The sequence below is a fragment of the Chelonoidis abingdonii genome, chromosome 1, assembly GCF_003597395.2.
Source record: "Chelonoidis abingdonii isolate Lonesome George chromosome 1, CheloAbing_2.0, whole genome shotgun sequence".
Lineage (NCBI taxonomy): Eukaryota > Metazoa > Chordata > Testudines > Testudinidae > Chelonoidis > Chelonoidis abingdonii.
The window spans coordinates 71,631,258-71,649,585 of NC_133769.1; the positions used below are offsets into that span (position 1 = coordinate 71,631,258).

Here is an 18,328-nt window from a genome sequence, read left to right on the forward strand (position 1 = left end):
ATAAATCTGTTAGCCTTTAAAGTGCCACCGGACTCCTTGTTGTTTTTGCATATGTGTTTTGTAATTGTAGAGCAGAAATAGTGGGCTGTCATTGTGAATTGAGTGTATCCAGGTTCCCTGCACAGAGATCCTCTGACATAGTGGTAATCTAGAAAGCAGCTCAGTTCACAATCAGGATGTTGGAGTTATTGTGTTCATGTTCAGCTCCTCAATTTGCTAATTTCTTCTATAGTGCTTAGAAGAAAGTAACATTCCAAGGCAATACTCAGTGCTGGAGGAGAATCTGGAACATTGTTCAGTTGGCCAGAAGACATCACCAGTCTGGTTTTCCAAGCAGTAGATGCTCAGACCAGGCTATGAATATTGGGTATTAAGGCTGCAACTATATTCATAATACCCAGGGCATATTTTCATGTTTTCATAGGAAAGTGTATACAAATAAAATAGATGTAAGGAAAGTGAAATTCTAATTCTTTTGTATCATATGTTTAGCCATTCATGTACGTGCATAGCATTACATAACTAGTGACCTAGGCTTGACTCACTAGGAGCAATAGTGAGTGGGACAGTGTGAATACAGCTTGTCCAGCTAATACTGAGTTATGCTGTTGTGACTGAGGATATCTGGGATAACAGGCCAGAAAATGCAACTGAATCAATGAACTCTTGTGGTGGAGGGGAGAGAGTAACAAAAATGTTAACATTATTCTGTGTGAAAACAGGAACTACTTTCTACCTTGGGACAGACAGCACATATATCTTGGTGAAGAATAGTGCTTACGAATAGGAGCCTTTAAATTAAATAGAAGGAGTTTTTTCTTTTTGTGATTTATCTGAAATGTCAGATTCTGTGTCATTTAGCACAAAACATACCTTATAAAAGACGAATGAGATGATTTCGGATAGAAAGCAAAAACCTGATGTTCTCTCATTGCCTTTAAAACATTTGTTTACAGGTACAATAAAAAAAAAAGAAACATCTTTAAAGAGACAAAAGGAAAGGAAATGTCTGATTAGATTTTAAGTTGAACTTTACTACCAGGTCCATTATTTTTTGGAAACAGATATACTGAACATTCTCAGATTTGTGTAAGAGCTTTTTTAGAAGCTGTACATACTCTCTTTATTTGTGGATATGTTATTGGGTTTTGTGGTGACTAACATTGTATCTCCAGTTGTGGACTGCGAAAGAGCCATGGCTGAGCAGACATCAGGCCTTTTTGAAACAGGCTAGATTTTCTACTTTGGCTAAGCTGTGTTTAGTGCAAAACTGAAGGAGGGTGCAAAAGTGAATATAAGCCTCTAATCTTGGAGTCAACCCAGTGCCAGTACACTTCCCATCACAAAACAGAGCAGCCTGAAGCTATTTCAGCAGCTGAGGATCATCTAGGTGCAGGGACCTCCTGTGCTGCAGCAGAGACAGGATATGCTATAAGAGCTGTGATGGCAGTTCTGTACTGCCTGAAGATTCCCTAGGGATGGGGGGTAGGGCAGATCCTCAAATGGCCAGTTAAGATAGGTTTATGCCACTAGTGGCACAAAGCAGGCCATGAATCTGGCCCATTATGTTTTATGGTCTAAATTTCAATATGGGATCTCAGTGTGTGTGTGTGTGTGTGTGTGTGTTTTCAATCACTTGTGCACAGCAAGAGGATCCAAACAGAAACTGGACAATTTCACAACCATATTTTTCAACCCCAAATAACAAAACACAAAGTTCAAGAGCTGAATCCAAGAGAGTTGAGACTTTTTTTTTTGTGAGCAGAATTGGTGAAAATTGTATCAGTGGGTGGGCTTGATTTTCTCTTCTTTTGGGCAGTTAGGTCTTTGCTGCCCTCTTGACCGAGTTACACAGTGCTCAGATGCTTACTGACAATTTAGCAGTGATTGGTGAGGTTAAGGAGCAAGTGGAGATAATCCACACTTAGATTGTAAGATCTCTGGGGTGGGGGATGTTGTCACGGAGTCCCCGGGTGATGCTCCGGAACTGCTCCCCACTAAGCCAGTCAGGACTTTGGAGAGCCTCCTCTCCCTTGGAGCAGACTTGTTCAGGGCAAGAAGCTCACACGTCTTCACCTGCTGGGTCTCTCCTTGGAGCATTCAGCATCCTCTGCCCCTCTGTGTGCTTCCCACAGCGAGCCCACCCAGGCGGGGTCCTGGGGAAGCCACAGGGTTCTGCACCCCCACTTTGCAGTCAGATTAGTCAGCAAAACAAGGGTTATATGATGACAGGAACAGGGTTCTAAAACAGACTAGTACTACAGGCGAACAGACCCCTCGGGCGGGTCATTCTGGGGGCAGTGACAGGGGAATATGTCTGCACTTCACATCCTCGCCCCAGCAAGCCAGACAACCACCCGCCACCGCCGTCCTCTCTGCCAGCTCCTTCCCGGCCAGAGAGGTCCACCTCGACCTTTGTCTTCCAACACCTTATTTGGCACCTTGCAGAGGAGGGGTGCCTCAGTTGCTAGGAGACAGAGTGCCAGGCATTTAGGTGCACTGGCCCTTTGCTCTGCAGCAATCACACACCCTTATCCCACCACCTAGATACTGAAGAACTGCCTAGGGGACACTGAGACACCCACACAGTATTCAGAGCAAACATTAAGAACAGTCCCAGTTCGTCACAGATGTCTTTTCTCTATGTTTGTTCAGCGTCTAGCACAATGGGGACCTGGTCCATGATGGGGGCTCCGAGGGGCAATGGTAGTATAATGAATAACTTAATCTATTTATTTGTAAAAGCAAATGCCTTCATCTGTATAGAGTTGTATACATTTGAGTGTGTTGCTACTGCAATAGAAATATTTAATTGTAAGAATATTAATGGTACCTATAGGTCTGAGGGGCAGTCACGTGTATAGAATGGCTTGTATCAAACTGCTCTCAGTGATGATATATTAGCTAATGCTATTTCTATACATGTAACATTCTCTTCTCCTTCTAATTCCTGTCAGAGATACGTGCCATGAACTCCTGGGGCATGTGCCTCTACTTGCTGATCCCAAGTTTGCCCAGTTTTCACAAGAAATAGGACTGGCCTCACTGGGAGCATCTGATGAAGAAGTTCAGAAACTAGCTACTGTGAGTCGATCGCTGCATCTTTTCCCTGACTCATGTTCTCTTTGGTTACTAAAGTGAAAAGTTGTCTAATGACTTCTAAAATGTGTTCTTCAGTTTTCAGATGACGACTGTGCTATTACAATTACAAGGCCTTATATGGCTTCTATTGAAGTCATTGATATTTCTCCGTTGTCTTTTAATAGGAGTGTGAACAAGCATATGGTCACTGGATGCTTTGTAACACTCTGATATTTCTCCATTGTACCACCTAAGCTCAAGGTTTAGTTAACATTGATTATTCCTGTTCCAGGTTCTGGAAACAAAGCAACTAAGACATTTTTAGGGAAAATGTCGTCTTTGTGTGTGCAGCTCCAACTTCTCCTAAATGGGAGCCATGTGTGTATACAGAGGAGCTGATGTGGCCTTTAGTGGTACCACTGTCTGTCTCCCTCTTTCTGATCTGTTTTGAAGGTGTGCAATATAATATAGTCGATGATGGACTAATGAATTTAGAATGAATGTATTTTGCTGATACTCCCTCTAGGGCACTCTAATAACAAGATGCTTTGATCCATTTTATAGTGTGGTTTTAATTTATTGTACCCTTCATTTTTTATCCTTGTAAAATAAATACTATAAATAATTTTGTAAATCATATTCTTCAGATAACTCAACAAACATGAATATTTTCAGTATCTAAAAATTCCATATGCAGTTGAACCTACAAGAGAACTTTAAATAGGAAGAAGGTAAATGCTCAAGTCAGAATTTAGCCAGGCAACTGGAAATAACACCCTCATTCCTGTGAGATATGTAATGAGATTTTAGTGGCCACAAAAGATCTGAACCTTGACTTTAATCCTCTTGTGAAAGATGACAGGTGAGAGGGAAGAGTGCCTAGTGAATCACCAATACCATTTAGAAATCATCGCCTTTTTAGAAGCTGTCAGTCCTTCAACGTTTATAGAGAGAACAGATGGCACTAGTCTCAAGGAGGACTCTTGGTGTCCAGGCTTGGATGCAAGTTCTCATCATTTACGTCCTTCTTTGTTTTGTAGCATCACAGTAATAAGAAATGGGAAAGTGGTAGTATGATATAACACCAGTATTGAGTCGACTGAAGTCACAACAAAGTTTTCTTGCTATCATTAAACCCTTACTATTGTCACCAAGGGCTCAGTTATGGCAAACAAGAATAAAGAACGAACCTGCAGATGATGTGCTCCATCTTCCACCAGTTCAGCGCATATCACCCAGTGCAGATCACTCCTGGATGATATGGTGTTGCCTTAATCAACTCCATACTAGAGTTGTAAAAGCAGCAGAGAATCCTGTGGCACCTTATAGACTAACAGACGTTTTGGAGCGTGAGCTTTCGTGGGTGAATACCCACTTCGTCAGACGCAGGGAGTGGAAATTTCCAGGGGCAGGTATATATATGCTCGACAGCAAGGCTATGAGTGGTGAGGTTATCGTCAGGGATAGGCCCTTTCTAGAGTGAGGTGTGAAAACAAGGGAGAGAAACTGGTTCTGTTAATTGGCAGCATTCAAGTCTTTGTTGTCCAGAGCTGATGGTGTCAAACTTTGCAGATGAACTGAAGCTCAGCGTTTTCTTTTGAAGTCTGTCCTCAAGTTTTGCTGAGGAGGCACCTTAATCTGCTCAAGTGTGGGCGGAGGTGAATGCTCTCCTACAGTTTTTGTATGCCATTCTGAATCTGTATGTGTCCATTTACTTTTCCTAGAGACGTCGTTGCCGAGTACATAGCAGACGGCATTTGTGCTTGATGTCGATATTACATTGGGATGTGCAGGAATGAACCAGTATGGTATGCGATGATCTGTTAAGGTCCGTGATGGTGTCCGCTGGTGTAGATTTGTGGCAGAGTTGGCATCGAGTTTGTTGCATGGTTGGTTCTGAGCTAGATTACTATGGTACGGTGTGCAGTGCTGGTGATTAATAAATAAGGGCATGCTGCACTTAGCTGACAGACTGGGGTTACAGCTGTTTCGACAGGTAGGGAAAGCGCTGCAGTGTGACCAACTGAAGCCCAGTGTGCGTGTGCATGTACAAAACTGCAGGTGGCATACAAAAACCTGTAGGAGAGCACTCAACCTCCTTGGCCACACTATAGCAGACCTTAAGTGGCATCCTGCAGCAAAAAACTTCAGGACCAGACTTCAAAAGAAACTGCGAGCTCAGTCATCTGCCAATTTGAACTCAGCTCTGGACTACAAGACGGTGAATGGCTTGCCAATTACAGAACCAGTTTCTCCGTTGGTTTTCACACTCTACTGCTAGAACAGGGCCTCCCCATCCATGATTGAATAACTCGTTATCTCTAGCTTGCTTGCTAGCATATATATACCTGCCCCTGGAAATTTCCACTCCCTGCGTCTGACGAAGTGGGTATTCACCCACGAAAGCTCACGCTCCAAAACGTCAGTTAGTCTATAAGGTGCCACAGGATTCTCTGCTGCTTTTACAGATCCAGACTAACACGGCTACCCCTCTGATACTAGAGTTGGTCACTCTAGAGACTTGATCATCAAGTGGGGCTACATCTCTGGCCCCAGTACCTAATACTGTGGCAGAGAGCCTCAAAATATGAACCATTTCTTCTGATACCAGCTGCTTGAGCATGAATGCTCTTCCAGTGACCTGCCATAGTGCCACGATTGAGTAGTCGCATCTGTATGGGTGTGGTGGGAAACAGTAGGAGGACACAACAACAAGAAGACCAACACCACACTCTTTCTGCAGCTCCTAAAATTTGCCGTGTCATCTCCCATACAGGGAAAAATCTTTCACACACACATAAATAATGTGTAGAATCAGGATGTGGGGAGTCTACATGAGGGTAGGTGGAAAGAATAGGGCCTTCTACCACTTCTCAGCAGTCAGCATGGAGAGGCAAAGGGAACAGCTTTAATTCTATGCATTAAATCACATCCAAGTTGCTATTGATTGACTTTTACAGCAACATTCTGTCTCATTTCCAACCTTGGTTAAACATACGAAAACAAAGTGAGCTGCAAAATATCAGCCAAAGATCCAAGACAGAAAACAAAATCAGATTCCAGCTAGGCAGCTTCAAAGTAAATACTGAAAGAAGATAAACTGACCTAGAGCATGCATACTAATGTGCCTGGAGTAACATGCTGAATGAAGCAAGTAAACCCTTATCATGACCTTTTTCAAAAGATGATGAGATTAACAGCTGAGACATCACCCAGAAGGAGAATGGCTTTAGGAAGAGAGGAAAAAACTCAGGAATTCAGACCAGAAATGGGAAAGTTTACTACAGGTGATTTTCTAATAGGTGTTTCCATTAACTTAAAGTGAGGTTCTGTTCTGAAAAGCAACTGTATAAAAATGGCACCTTCTTACTCAGCAGATCATTCTGTGTGTATTACAGGCAAAAATAACTTTATTGATTTTTTATTTATTCGTCCTGCAGCACTAACACAGTTGAGAGAATGTGAGTGGGATTCTATTTCTTGTACATCAACAGCATTGTTCACTAAGTTCCAGTTAGTTACTCACCCGTGCATGCCCATTAAAGGCAGTGACACTGCACTGGTGTTATTGGGAGCGTATTTTAAAGACTGATATTTAATAGGTGTCAATGTGAAAATGGTTTCTTTGTTGAACCTCTGTTAGTGGTAGTGCTGCATGAGAAGGCAAGAACTCAGCTTAACTCTCAGCTGGGGTGACCAGATGTCCTGATATTATAGGGACAATCCTGATTTTTTTTTTTTTTTCTTATATAGGCTCCTATTACCCCCCCAACCCTCGTCCTGATTTTTCACATTTGCTGTCTGGTCATCCTACTCTCAGCTGGTATTTGAAGCTCTGGCTGCTAGAAAAAACCTCTTTATTTGTAAGCTGAGCATATTTATGTTATGAATCCTTGAGAGAAAATAAATATCAAAAGAGGCCCACAAGGTCATTTTTACAGTAATTTTTCAGAGTAGATTTTCTCTTTTAAGAAGTTCTGGAAAGGGAGGAAACCAATAAATTTTCCACAAAGAGAGAAGCAGTGTAGAAAGCAAGTTGCTAACACATAAAGCAACATAAAAATACAAACCACTAAAACAGACTATTTTACTGCTTGGAGCACTATGGCTTCATGTTTCCAATTTGCTGACCTAATTTTTCTTTTATTTATATATAGATATAGATAGAGTGTGTGTGTGTGTGTGTGTGTGTGTGTACACACACAATATTTTGGATGGAAAGTGTTAACTGTTAGTACTCCAAAGCAGGCATAGTGCATACAGATATTGCTGCCCCTTTTCCTTAGATTTGTCAACAAATCTGTCTAGTTAAGGGTGTGGCCATTAGAGACTAAGTGACACCATTAAACTCTTTCCTGTTGTCTCATACTTGAAGTTGCATTTAAACCCTGAAGTCTCCAGAGGTGAAAATCTGTCACCTTTCCTTCTTCCTCTGCAATATTTATTTTGACATTTTGATAGTAGAGCATAGTGAAAACCAAGCAATTTATCCTATTTTTGCTGATCTGTGTACAGAAAACTTCTGCAGTGAATTGCTTCTGAAACTGGAGGAATTTAATATGATGAGGTTTCCTGAATTAATTTCAAGCTTGCTGTTTTAAAGCCGACTATATTATTTGTCTATATATGTGTTATATACATGTATATACAAAATACTGCATATATGCATATTAAAAATGACCATTCAGAAATCTCTTGGTAAGGATAGACTAAGTGATCCATTGGGTTAGTCCATTTGCTTTTCCTCACTGAAGAGCTACGTTACTTGAATTTGTTGACAGATAAGGACTGGGTTGCCTTGTAACTGCTCTTTCAGTAGGCTTGCATAGTGTCTGCCGGCAGTACGTCTACCTATAGGCAGAGCTGGCACATTACCTCAATTTCGAAGGATCCTCATTCACTCTGAGTTGTAAGAGAGGGTTAAAATCTGGGCAGCAGTCTTTCGTTATGAAATAATTAATTCAATGAACTAAAATTCCCAAAGGCCTATGGGACTGCTGTAGCCTTCAAAAAACTCCACTGATCAATGAAAGCAAGCTACTCTTAACGTGTATTGCCAGGGATGAGCACAGTAAAAGTGTACAACACAATGAATAAGTGAAATTGTTTCTTAGAGATCTTTCTTCCAAGAACATCTATAAATAGCGAAACTAGGAGTTGCAAGAAGAGTTTGAAGTAAATATGACTCAAACTCTACTCCTCTGCCAAACAAAATTTGACAGGCTCAGATGAGAAACCCATAATGAGCCAACTTGATAAAGGCTAAAGAGAATGATTCTAGATACTTGGACAAAAGGAAAGGCCCAAGCACCTCCAATGATAAAAACTTATTAAGACAGTAGAGAGGAAACTGCCACACATGATGGGATACATTGTATAGGACATTGTGTCATACTACACAGCGTGAGGCTGAAAATTCTAAGCATGATCCACAATGCCTGTCTGATTGAGAAGTGCAAGAACACATCTGAGCTATTCTGTTCTGGACAGGCATAAATGCTTCTAACTGGATTTATCTGGAAATGTATCCAAATGCAAAATCTGCAATAGATACAAGAAATGGATTACAAAAGAACTCCTGAAATCACATGAGATTCTCAGTCACTCCAAGGATGGCATAGATCTCTTTGAATTAAAAGAGAAAGATAACCTCTTATTACTGGGTTACTACTCTTGTTTTCTAAAGTGAGCTGCTGCACAGCACATCGAGTAGCAATCTAATAGCACATTGCAATGTGCAGTTTTTCTCATTTTGGGATTCCAGTTGAGTTGTTAATATTTGCAGGTGGCTTATTTCAGCAAGCCTCTCAGCTAAAGCAGTTGCAGCACATCATGTAAAGTCCTTCCTAAAGTATGCACAGGCAAATAAACTAGTAGAAAAAAACTAGTCTAAATGAAAAAGACCTAGTGGATTCAAGGAATCAGTTTTGCATTATTAGGATATTGCTACAATCCTTACAATGCTTTATCAAGGATGCTAGTTCAGAGACGCATGGGCAGAGAAACAAATGCTTAGTATCAATATCTAACAAGCTTTGTGAGTCAAAAGCAATTAATCCTGAGGCAGTTATTTAAGAAAATCATACCAAGACACTAGAAAAAATACTATTCCAAGAACACCAAAGGTACTCTCACTGCAAGTGGTAGAGATGTTGCACTTCAAAGAAAATTTTGGGAAGCCCAGCCTGCTAAATTCCGCATTCTGGATAAGAGCAGGATATAGTGATGGGCTTTGATTAGAAAGTATCATGCATTTAGAATTAGAAAAAGAAAGGAGAGTGAGAGATACAAAGGCAAAGGCTGCAAACAAGAGAGTGAGCTACTGTAAACAATTCCAAAGTGGTTTGGGTTTTGATCACGAATGGTGTTGAGGGTTCAAGCCAGATTTTTTTTTTTTGGACTCGTATCCAGTTTAGAAGTGGGGTATCCCATAATCTCAAAAAGCCAAATCCTGCTCTCTCCTCTGGCTACAGAGGGCCCCCCGTGCAGTGGAACTGGAGTGGTTCTGCTGGAAAGGGAAGAAATGGCTTCTGGATACTCTGCAGGAGACAAGCCTGGTGGATCAATTGCTGTGTGGCTCTGTCAGTCACTGATCCCTGTGGAATAGGTTCCTGTAGCTTCAGGGAAGCAGCAGGGACTTCTGCTCTGTGGTAGAGATGGAGAAATTATTCAACATGTGGAGAAATCACCTGTGCCAAGCCTTGCAATTGGGTGGAGAATTGGGCCATTGCTGCTGCTGTTTTTATTATTTATAGGGTGTAGAGTAAATGTGTTTTGCAAAACACTTAAAAAGACAAGGTTCCTGCTTAGGTAGTTTATAAACTAAGTAGGTCAGTCCTAGCCGGACACACTTTGCGTGTGGAAATAAAGCATTTGTGCTTTCTAAAATATCATTCAAAGGTAAGAGAAGGAATAGAAGGTTATTTATTGTTTTGAAGTTAAGCAGTAAAGATTTCTGTGAAGTGCTTAAGCAATTGTTCAAACCGATAGCCTGAAGATTGAATGGGCCTCCAGTTTTCAGGCACAATTCTGCACCCACAAATAATTACAGAGGTTATAGATTGATCATGTGCATGAGATCATTTATATGTTTAGCTCCTTAGGCCCCAGGCCTGAAATCAGATTCCTGTAGGTATTGCAGGGATCCAACTGTAAGATGAAGGCATTGATTTGGCATTGTAATCAGGTAGATAAATGTATAAGAGGACTACTTGAAAATTAGTTGTGGGTCACAATTTGGGATGTCATTGTAGATATAAAATTGCTCCTGCAAAAATGATGCTGTTTATGAAAACCAGGCCCTAAATAGTTAAAAATGCCGAAAAAACATAAAAGGCTGAAAATGTACAGGCTACACAGAAACTTAGCAGTGTATTGTAATAATAGTCTAGACAGTGTTTATAGTTCTGAAATAAAATTTTTCAAAAATAAAATAATTTGTCAAATAATAAAAACTGTCCAGTGAATTATTGAACAGCAAGTGCAAATTTACAATCTCAAAAGTAATATATTTTGACATTACAAGATAATAAGAGAATGTTTGATAAAACATTTAAATGTTATGGCTACTTATTTTCAGGAGAAACATTATTATAATTAAGGAAGTACAGATTTTGTAATCACAGTCCTTGCTGGCAGTTCTGTAGCTAATACAGTGAGTTTGTGCTCTGCCAGAATGGTAATAAAAAAAAGATACTCTAACAAAACAGCTCTGTGAGAATTTGTAGAATTTAGGGGTGCACATAAATAATGAACATCTGCCACTTCAGCATTGGTGTTAGCTGACGTAGATTGAAGTTCAGATTAGGTAAGAGGGGGCTAATGTATTTTGATAGAGTATTTTTGGTTTTGTTTTCTTATTTTCTTTTTAGGTGTAAAGAGCAGGAATCCTGCTAACAAAGAACGTGAATGGTGTATTTTGTAAACTCCATAGAATTCTGTAGAAAGAAGGGCACACAGCAAGAGCCACTGATGAGCAGCAATTGCACAAGTCTCTGTAGAAATTCCAGGCTCTAAACACAAAAATCACATAAGTTAGAGGGTTAGTGGCTTCCATAAAGAAAACATCGTTTGACTGTTTTATTAATTGAAGGGTTCTAAATCTGTTGCTGTTTCTAAAATTATATATATATTTATTGAATGCGAGGTTGAAATGAAGGTCCCACCACGGCAGAGATTTAAAACACTCAACTACATTCATCAGAGTTAAATTCTCTCTTAGTAGTTCTGTGAGCTGCAAATATCCATGGGATTGAAGTTAGTGGGAACCACAAGATAACAGAGTGGAATTTGACCCTTACAGTTAAAAATTGCACTTGCGCCTGATCTCTTCCATGCCTCTGCCTTATTATTAGTAGGAGTATTACAGTAGCAATTAGAGGCTCCAACAGAGATTGAGACCCCATTGTGCTAGGCACTGTATAAACACAAACTAATAGACCATCCTTGTCTTGAACAGTCTAGATGGTAAAGTGTGGGGAGGGAAGTGGGCACATAGAAGGTTGACGTCACACAGAAAGTCAATGGCAGAGCTGAGATTAGAACCCAGGTGCTCTGGGCACTAGACCAGGATGCCCCTTCTTGCACAGTTTTAGAAAGGGAGATTTTTGCAACATTGTTTGTTCATTGCAGACATCACCATATCAGCTGGGTAGACTTTGTATAATTTAAACCAGCAGAGGCTCCCCAAATGCAGGGGACATATACTCCACATCTTACACACATATCAGGCTGTAGTGGGGTGGACCCCCGCTCCTGTCATGAAGGGTTAAAAACAGCCCTGGCAGGGGGCCGTGGCTGGAGAAAGCAGCTTTTAGGCTGGGCTGTTTGGGGGAAGTGGCTGCAGCTGAGGCCATGCCTCAAACAGACTCAGCTGGCTCTATAAAGGCAGACAAGCCAGGGGTAAATAGTGAGTCCCTCTCTTGTTTGTAGAGGGACATGGACCTGGCTGCAGGGAGCTAGACAAAGAGTACCTGGGTGGAGCAGAGCTGGGGAAAGGTAGAGGAGCTGGGGAGCTCCAGCCTGGAAAGCCCCAGGCTGTGACCTAGCAGAAGGCCAAGAGGTACTGGGGGTTGCAGAGGGCAGCTCAGGAGTAGGCGAAGGCAGCAGATCCAAACCCAACCTTGCCAGTGATGAGTAGGCTGATACTGCAGGGCATGGGAGCTAGACGATGACTGGCAGTAGTTGTATACTGAGGTGAAGTGGGGATAGTGGGTGGGGGTTCCCCAGGGAGAGGAGAACCTAAGACTGAGGGGTTACTGCCAGGGGCAGCACCCCAGGTAAAAGGACACCGGGTCCAGGGAGGGACTCAGGGGCCAAAGGATAGGTGAATCACCGGCTGCAGAGGGCGCTCCGGAGCAGGAACTGAGCTTAATCCCAGAAGTCACCAACAGGAGGTGCCACAGGGGTGAGTCAGCACGTCTACACAGGCCATTAGTGGAAGGCCTGAACAAAGCAAAGCTCATTTTACCAGGTTGTCTGAATGTGGTCAGTTTCAGGGTCAGATGGATTTCTGTCAGGAGTGATTTTTTTCAGAGGTGCAACCCCTCCCCATGTCTTCCTGAGCTCACCCTTGGGACTGGCTTCTGAGAGTTTCTGCGAAGTTCATGTGCCATGCCATGGAGTGATAGGTTTTTGAGTAAACCATATCCGTTAAAGCAAGCACCGTGGTACTGTTATACACTACAGTGAATTCCTTGAGTTTGACCCCAAAGTGAACAGGCAACTGGTGCAGAATGCTTGCCTCTTCTAGTTAGGGTGAACTGCATTGGCTGTAGCTTCCTTCTCTATGGAGAATGTATTACAGTCATCTGGTGTTGAGCTAACAGAGGTACAACTGGCCTGTATCTAAAGGAAGGCTGTCTATTAGCTAATCTATGACTATCATCCAGTCAAAACAGCTCTCTTGTAGTCGAGAAGCAAAGAGGATTCTAGTAAGAATTTAAGATATGAAACAATTGATAGACCCTCAACTGAGGGAATGAGTATTGGGCTGGCTAGTTCTTCTTTACAACACTCCCCCCCCCCTCCCCCCACACCCCGTCAACAAGAATCGCTTCTGAATTTTTCAGCTGCTGCTAGATTTCATCTAGATTTTTATGTCTGTCAGCTGCTGGGAGAGCAGAGAAATATTTCTGCTTGGTCCTGATGAGGAGGAGGATGTTTAACTCTCCTTGTCCTTCACATACATGTTGAGAGAGAGCTCTGTGAAAATGTAATACATGTTCACACTGCTAATTTTTTAAATTTTGCATTTAGTCTCAGCATTGTGCATGTTCAAATCAGTATCGTGGATGTCTAAGTCACTAAGACTTTATTTGTGTAACATATACTACAGTACATTTATCAGGACATTAAAAATTACTTTGACATCTGTAGGTTCAACTCATAGTAAGTGAGCAAAGTACATTTTGTGATGCAGCATACTTGCTTTTTTATCGTGTTTATATACTTGCTAAATCTGCAAGATTCAGTTACTTGCAACAGTCGTTAGCCGGAGTCATTAGTGCAAATAATTGAAGTCTGCCTGCAGCAGTGTGTAGGTATAAGGCAAAGTTGGAAATTAGGGAGATAGCAGTTACTGTTAACGCTGCAACATTTATTAACTATATCAACAACAGATCCGACCCTACTTTTTCTATGCTTGTGTATATACACTCTAAAAAGATTACCTAAACAAAAGATGTGCCTCTCAATGTTCCACTCCAGCCAATCAGGAGGAAGTCTGTGCCTCGCCTGGGAAATAAAACCCTTTCATACATACTACAGCTACTGAGCCTGGTCTGCTCATCCATAGAGCAGTGCCAAGAATTTCTGTTCCAACTTTTTCTAAGGTATGGACTGAGTCAATAGCAGGTAAAGGAAAGGTCTGCAAACCACACGTTGGTTACATGGAATCTTTCAGTAAGTAGTTGCTCCCAAAAGAAATAATCATAGTTGTCATTTGTGCTCATTTTAGTGGACACATGTTTTTGTGGAAAGATTCTGAAAATCCACGTTTTTACAGCTGTGTAAGTAGGAGTTTTATTTTATTGCTGAAAGGAAAAAGTGCTCATTTTAGTATTCACAATTGTGCATTTGTTTAACCATTGTCTAGCAGATTTGGGCACAACAAAATTAATGTGCCAGACTGAGTCTTTCACCCAGAGTGTTGCTGGATATCATCTTTGCATGTGTAGATAAAATAAAGAAGTTAGACAAAATATGGTTGATATCTGTAAGGAGCTGACTGTGCCTGATACTTAGCGCTACAGCTTTTGAACTGGTTCTAATGTCTGTTGTCATCTTAGTATCAAATGGCACCAAAGTGCTGGATGAAATGTGCTCTTCCAGATTGTTAGTTGAGATCTTTTTAGGTGATCTGCCACACTTAGCTGGTCCAATTCTGCCCCTGTATAAATGAATGGGCTTTTTGACTTCAATGGGTTTGGAACTCTGTGCCAAATTCTGTTTTCACTTCCATGTGTACAGCCCCATAACAGTGTGATTCCATACATGTATATGAGGATGGAATTTGACCCTGCATTATTAAGTTGCTTTGTAGGCATGTGGGTTTCTGCAATGAATGAACTGGATATAGAGAAGTGGTGGTTTAGTGCAAATCTTTCTCTTTTTCTAGCCAATGCATGATTTACCCTCATTCACTTCTTTCTTCCATTGTTCTTATCCACCCACCAACTCTTTCCTTCCTTGCTGCTTGATTCTGCTGTTATTAGTCAGCTTCAGTTAGTACTAATTCAGCAGAGTCTGTGAGAGTAAAAGCAAACTTCTATGAATATCTGGGACAAAAGAAATCCATTACACTACTAATTAAATGGATGCAAGCAGCAGGTCTTAGCACACTGCTCTGTAGACATAACTGGCTGAAATGCATCTTTGTGGCATCCAATAAGATTGTATTAACTAATAACTCTATATCATTATGGTTTTTAACTAATTAGCCATTTTCTCACTTCTTAATATTTTCCTACACTTAAACTTTCAACTTTGGGGGTTTGCAGTTTACATACAATTTGTTATACTTTTGCAGTTAATTTGGGAAAATTACAGGACAGATCTTATCTACTTGTCTGTATCTGATTATTAGTGATGACTTCAGTCTGATTTTCATTTGGGTAGTTTACTATGCCTCTGTTACTAGATCCTAGGTACTGTATATTGTTCAGGCCGTTTTGGCAACACAGTGAATTACTCTGATCTTTGTAATGGCAAGCACTTGCTCAGTATAACTTTCTTCCACTTCGTTGAATATATTCAGATCATCTACGATATGTTTACAAACTTCTGGCAGGAAACTCAATGGTGACTCACCCAGCTAATCTGTATTTATGACAGATTTTTGTTATGCGCTTACTGCTGAAAAGCATGCTGGGAGATGCTCAATGTACTTTTTTTTTTTTCCTTCTTTTTTTCTTTAGGGGCTGTGAAAAAATTTCTTATTTGGGTATATTTTTTAGCAACATAATTAATAGACACTTAAAATTCCCCAAGTTACTATTCTCCCTTGGTCTGTTCTTCAACTAGAAACTGATACCTTTGCACTGATGTCTTCCATTTTTTTCTCTCAAAGCAGATTAGACACATACATCAAGAGCCACAGAAGGTCTCTGGGGTCCACATACATTCACATAAAAATGGTAAAAAGAACATTGAGTTTCCAAGTTTAACTACAACAGTAAAACTCTTTGGAATCTCAGATTTTTAAAAAAACGAGGTACTGTCTGCTCTTGAATTAGCTCTTAGTAAATAGATACAGTAGATTAATATGATTTGTTTTTTAATTATTCTAAATTCAATTTTTTAAAATGAGTAATTTGTGCAGGATTTATTATTATTTTATTAATTTAAATGTATTAGGAAATCTTTTTTGTAAACTGAGGTTTTTAATTTAGTAAAGGAAAATTACCACCAAAATTATGAAGTATTTTTCCCTGAAATGGGACACACAACCCAGAGGGGTTTGGTAGAGTGAAAGGTACCCTTGTTTACTATATTGGGCTATCTTCTGCCTGGTTTTTGCATCCACAGCTGCAGAGCCTGCAAAAATTCCATGATCCTCTTAGACTCCACAGTCCATAGAGGCTGCTCACAATTCTGAGGAGGTGGCTTCTCCTCATTAGCAGATAAATTAGGCTTTTCTCTGCTGACCAAGCTAGATGCTCATGAATCCCATTAACCCACAGCTAATATGTCAGGGGATGCACTCAGCAGGCTCAGTAACTCTCCTGACACTGTTCCCTAGAGTGCAATTGCTGTGGGTGATAATTGGTCTGGCAGTTAGGTGGGACACAGTCTGCCCTAGGGAATGACATCAGGGGGATCATCACATGCATCCCCTGAAATAACAGCGGGGAGAGGGCTTGGACTCTGGCTGTACATTAGCCAAGTGTCATTTTTAAAGAGCCCTGCAGCCAGAAATAATTTTGTCTTTGGGCTGACATAGGCCAGTGATTCAGAAAGCTCTCCTCACTACTGGCGTAAGTTGACCTAAGTTATACTACGCCATAACATAGCTGGATGGTGTTTGTTTGTTTGTTTTTTAAATTGGAAAACCCAGGAGGTGCCTGCCCACTTCTAAAGGCCCCTCCCCCAGCCTAGCTGGAGGGACCACTGGACCCAGGAACCAAATGAATACAAGGGACAACTAATGAAAAACAGGGATCAGAGTGATGGTCACAGGTTCAAAATAAGGAGAGTTGCTTATTTAAATAACAGCTGGAGTTGACATAGCTTAGGTCAACTTACACCAGTAGTGAAGAGAGCTTTCTGAATCACTGTGCTCTGTCCACAGGAGACGGTCTCCGGTTGACTTCCCTTACTCTTATCAGAGAGCTGGAGTACTGGGGTTGACCAGAGAGTGCTCTGCTGTTGGTTTAGTGGGTCTTCACTAGGCCCACTAAATCAGGGGTTCTCAAACTGGGGGTTGTGACCCCTCAGGGAGTCGCAAGGCTATTATGTGAGGGTTGCAAGTTGTCAGTTTCCACCCCCAAACGCTGCTTTGCCTCCAGCATTTATAATAGTGTTAAATATTTAAAAAATGGTTTTAATGTATAAGGGTGGGGTGTGTCACACATATAGGCTGCTGTGTGAAAGGGGCCACCAGTACAAAAGTTTGAGAACCACTGCACTAAGTCGATACGTGCTGCTTGATAAGGAGGTTCTGCCAGTTTCCTTTGGTAGCTGTGACTTTTCTTCTTGTGACTCTAAAATCTTCCTAATGGTGACATAGGCTGGGCTATGGAATAGCCTTCCAAGGGGACTAAGGGAAACCTTAACCTCAATTCTCTCTCCTGCTGTTGCTCCTTTATGACACTCCTGCAGTGTAAAGAGGCCAGAATGGCTCCTTGGCATTTAGGGACTTCTTTGGTGATCTAGGGCAGGTGGAGCAGCCCTACAGTGCCTCCTCACATTCCCCATCTTAGGGTGTATGCAGGAGTGTTAGAGGGGGTGGCCAGTGTGTGCTGTACTATTTTGGACAGTTGGGGGGGCCTACAGGTGACTGCAGGAAGCATCCATAATTCAGCACCCCTGCAGCTGCATGGGGTCGAGGGGAAAGTGGCCCAGAATCCAGGAGACACAAAAGGCAACTTAGTCATCTGTGCCCACCCTCAGATTGTGCCTGTGTAGCTGCACTGTCTGAAAGGTGCAGCTCAGGATTGGCGTCACCATCTCCTGAGCCATTATGCTACATAACCCCCTAGAAAACAGGGGAAATCCCAGCAGGCAATGGACTGCGAGGTGACCTCTCCGCTTTTCTGATCTTAGCATGTGTATGTTTCAGATTCTGATCTCACTTAGACTGGTGCAATCCCATTGACATCAGAGTCCACAGCTCTCCGCTTTGTGTTTCAAGCTGTGCCATGCTGCAGTATGAATCCGAACATTGAAAGGCACTCCTGAGGTCCCACTCTGGGATTAGACTATATTCAGTTATGAATGCTTTTGCTATGGATGTTTTTGTTGTCATGTCAAGTCACCATTCAAAACAGTGGCAGCTTACAGTCCTTGAAAAGAGGCATGTCAGAGCCCTAAAAACATTCACTGAGTCTAGCCTCTGCACTGCAAAGGTTGATACTATATCAACTCTGGCATGCCAGGCAGCAGAGGCTGTGGGAGGACAGAGGACTTGGCTACACTTGGAAATGTGCAGCACTGGGAGTTACAGCTGTGGTCGTACAGCTGTGTAGGAACAGCGCTGCAGTGTGGCCACACTCACAGCTACCAGCGCTGCAGTGTGGCCACATTTGCA

The 18,328-nt window shown here is 41.7% G+C and overlaps 1 protein-coding gene across 1 annotated transcript in view; it reads left to right on the forward strand.

Annotated features, from left to right (window-relative positions):
- The window catches only part of TPH2 (tryptophan hydroxylase 2), a 100,992-nt gene that overhangs the window by 49,327 nt on the left and 33,337 nt on the right, over window positions 1–18,328 (forward strand). Inside the window, exon 8 of the mRNA XM_075066496.1 lies at window positions 2,958–3,084. Within this exon, the coding sequence (XP_074922597.1) occupies window positions 2,958–3,084 (127 nt within the window). The remainder of the gene's footprint in view (window positions 1–2,957; window positions 3,085–18,328) is intronic.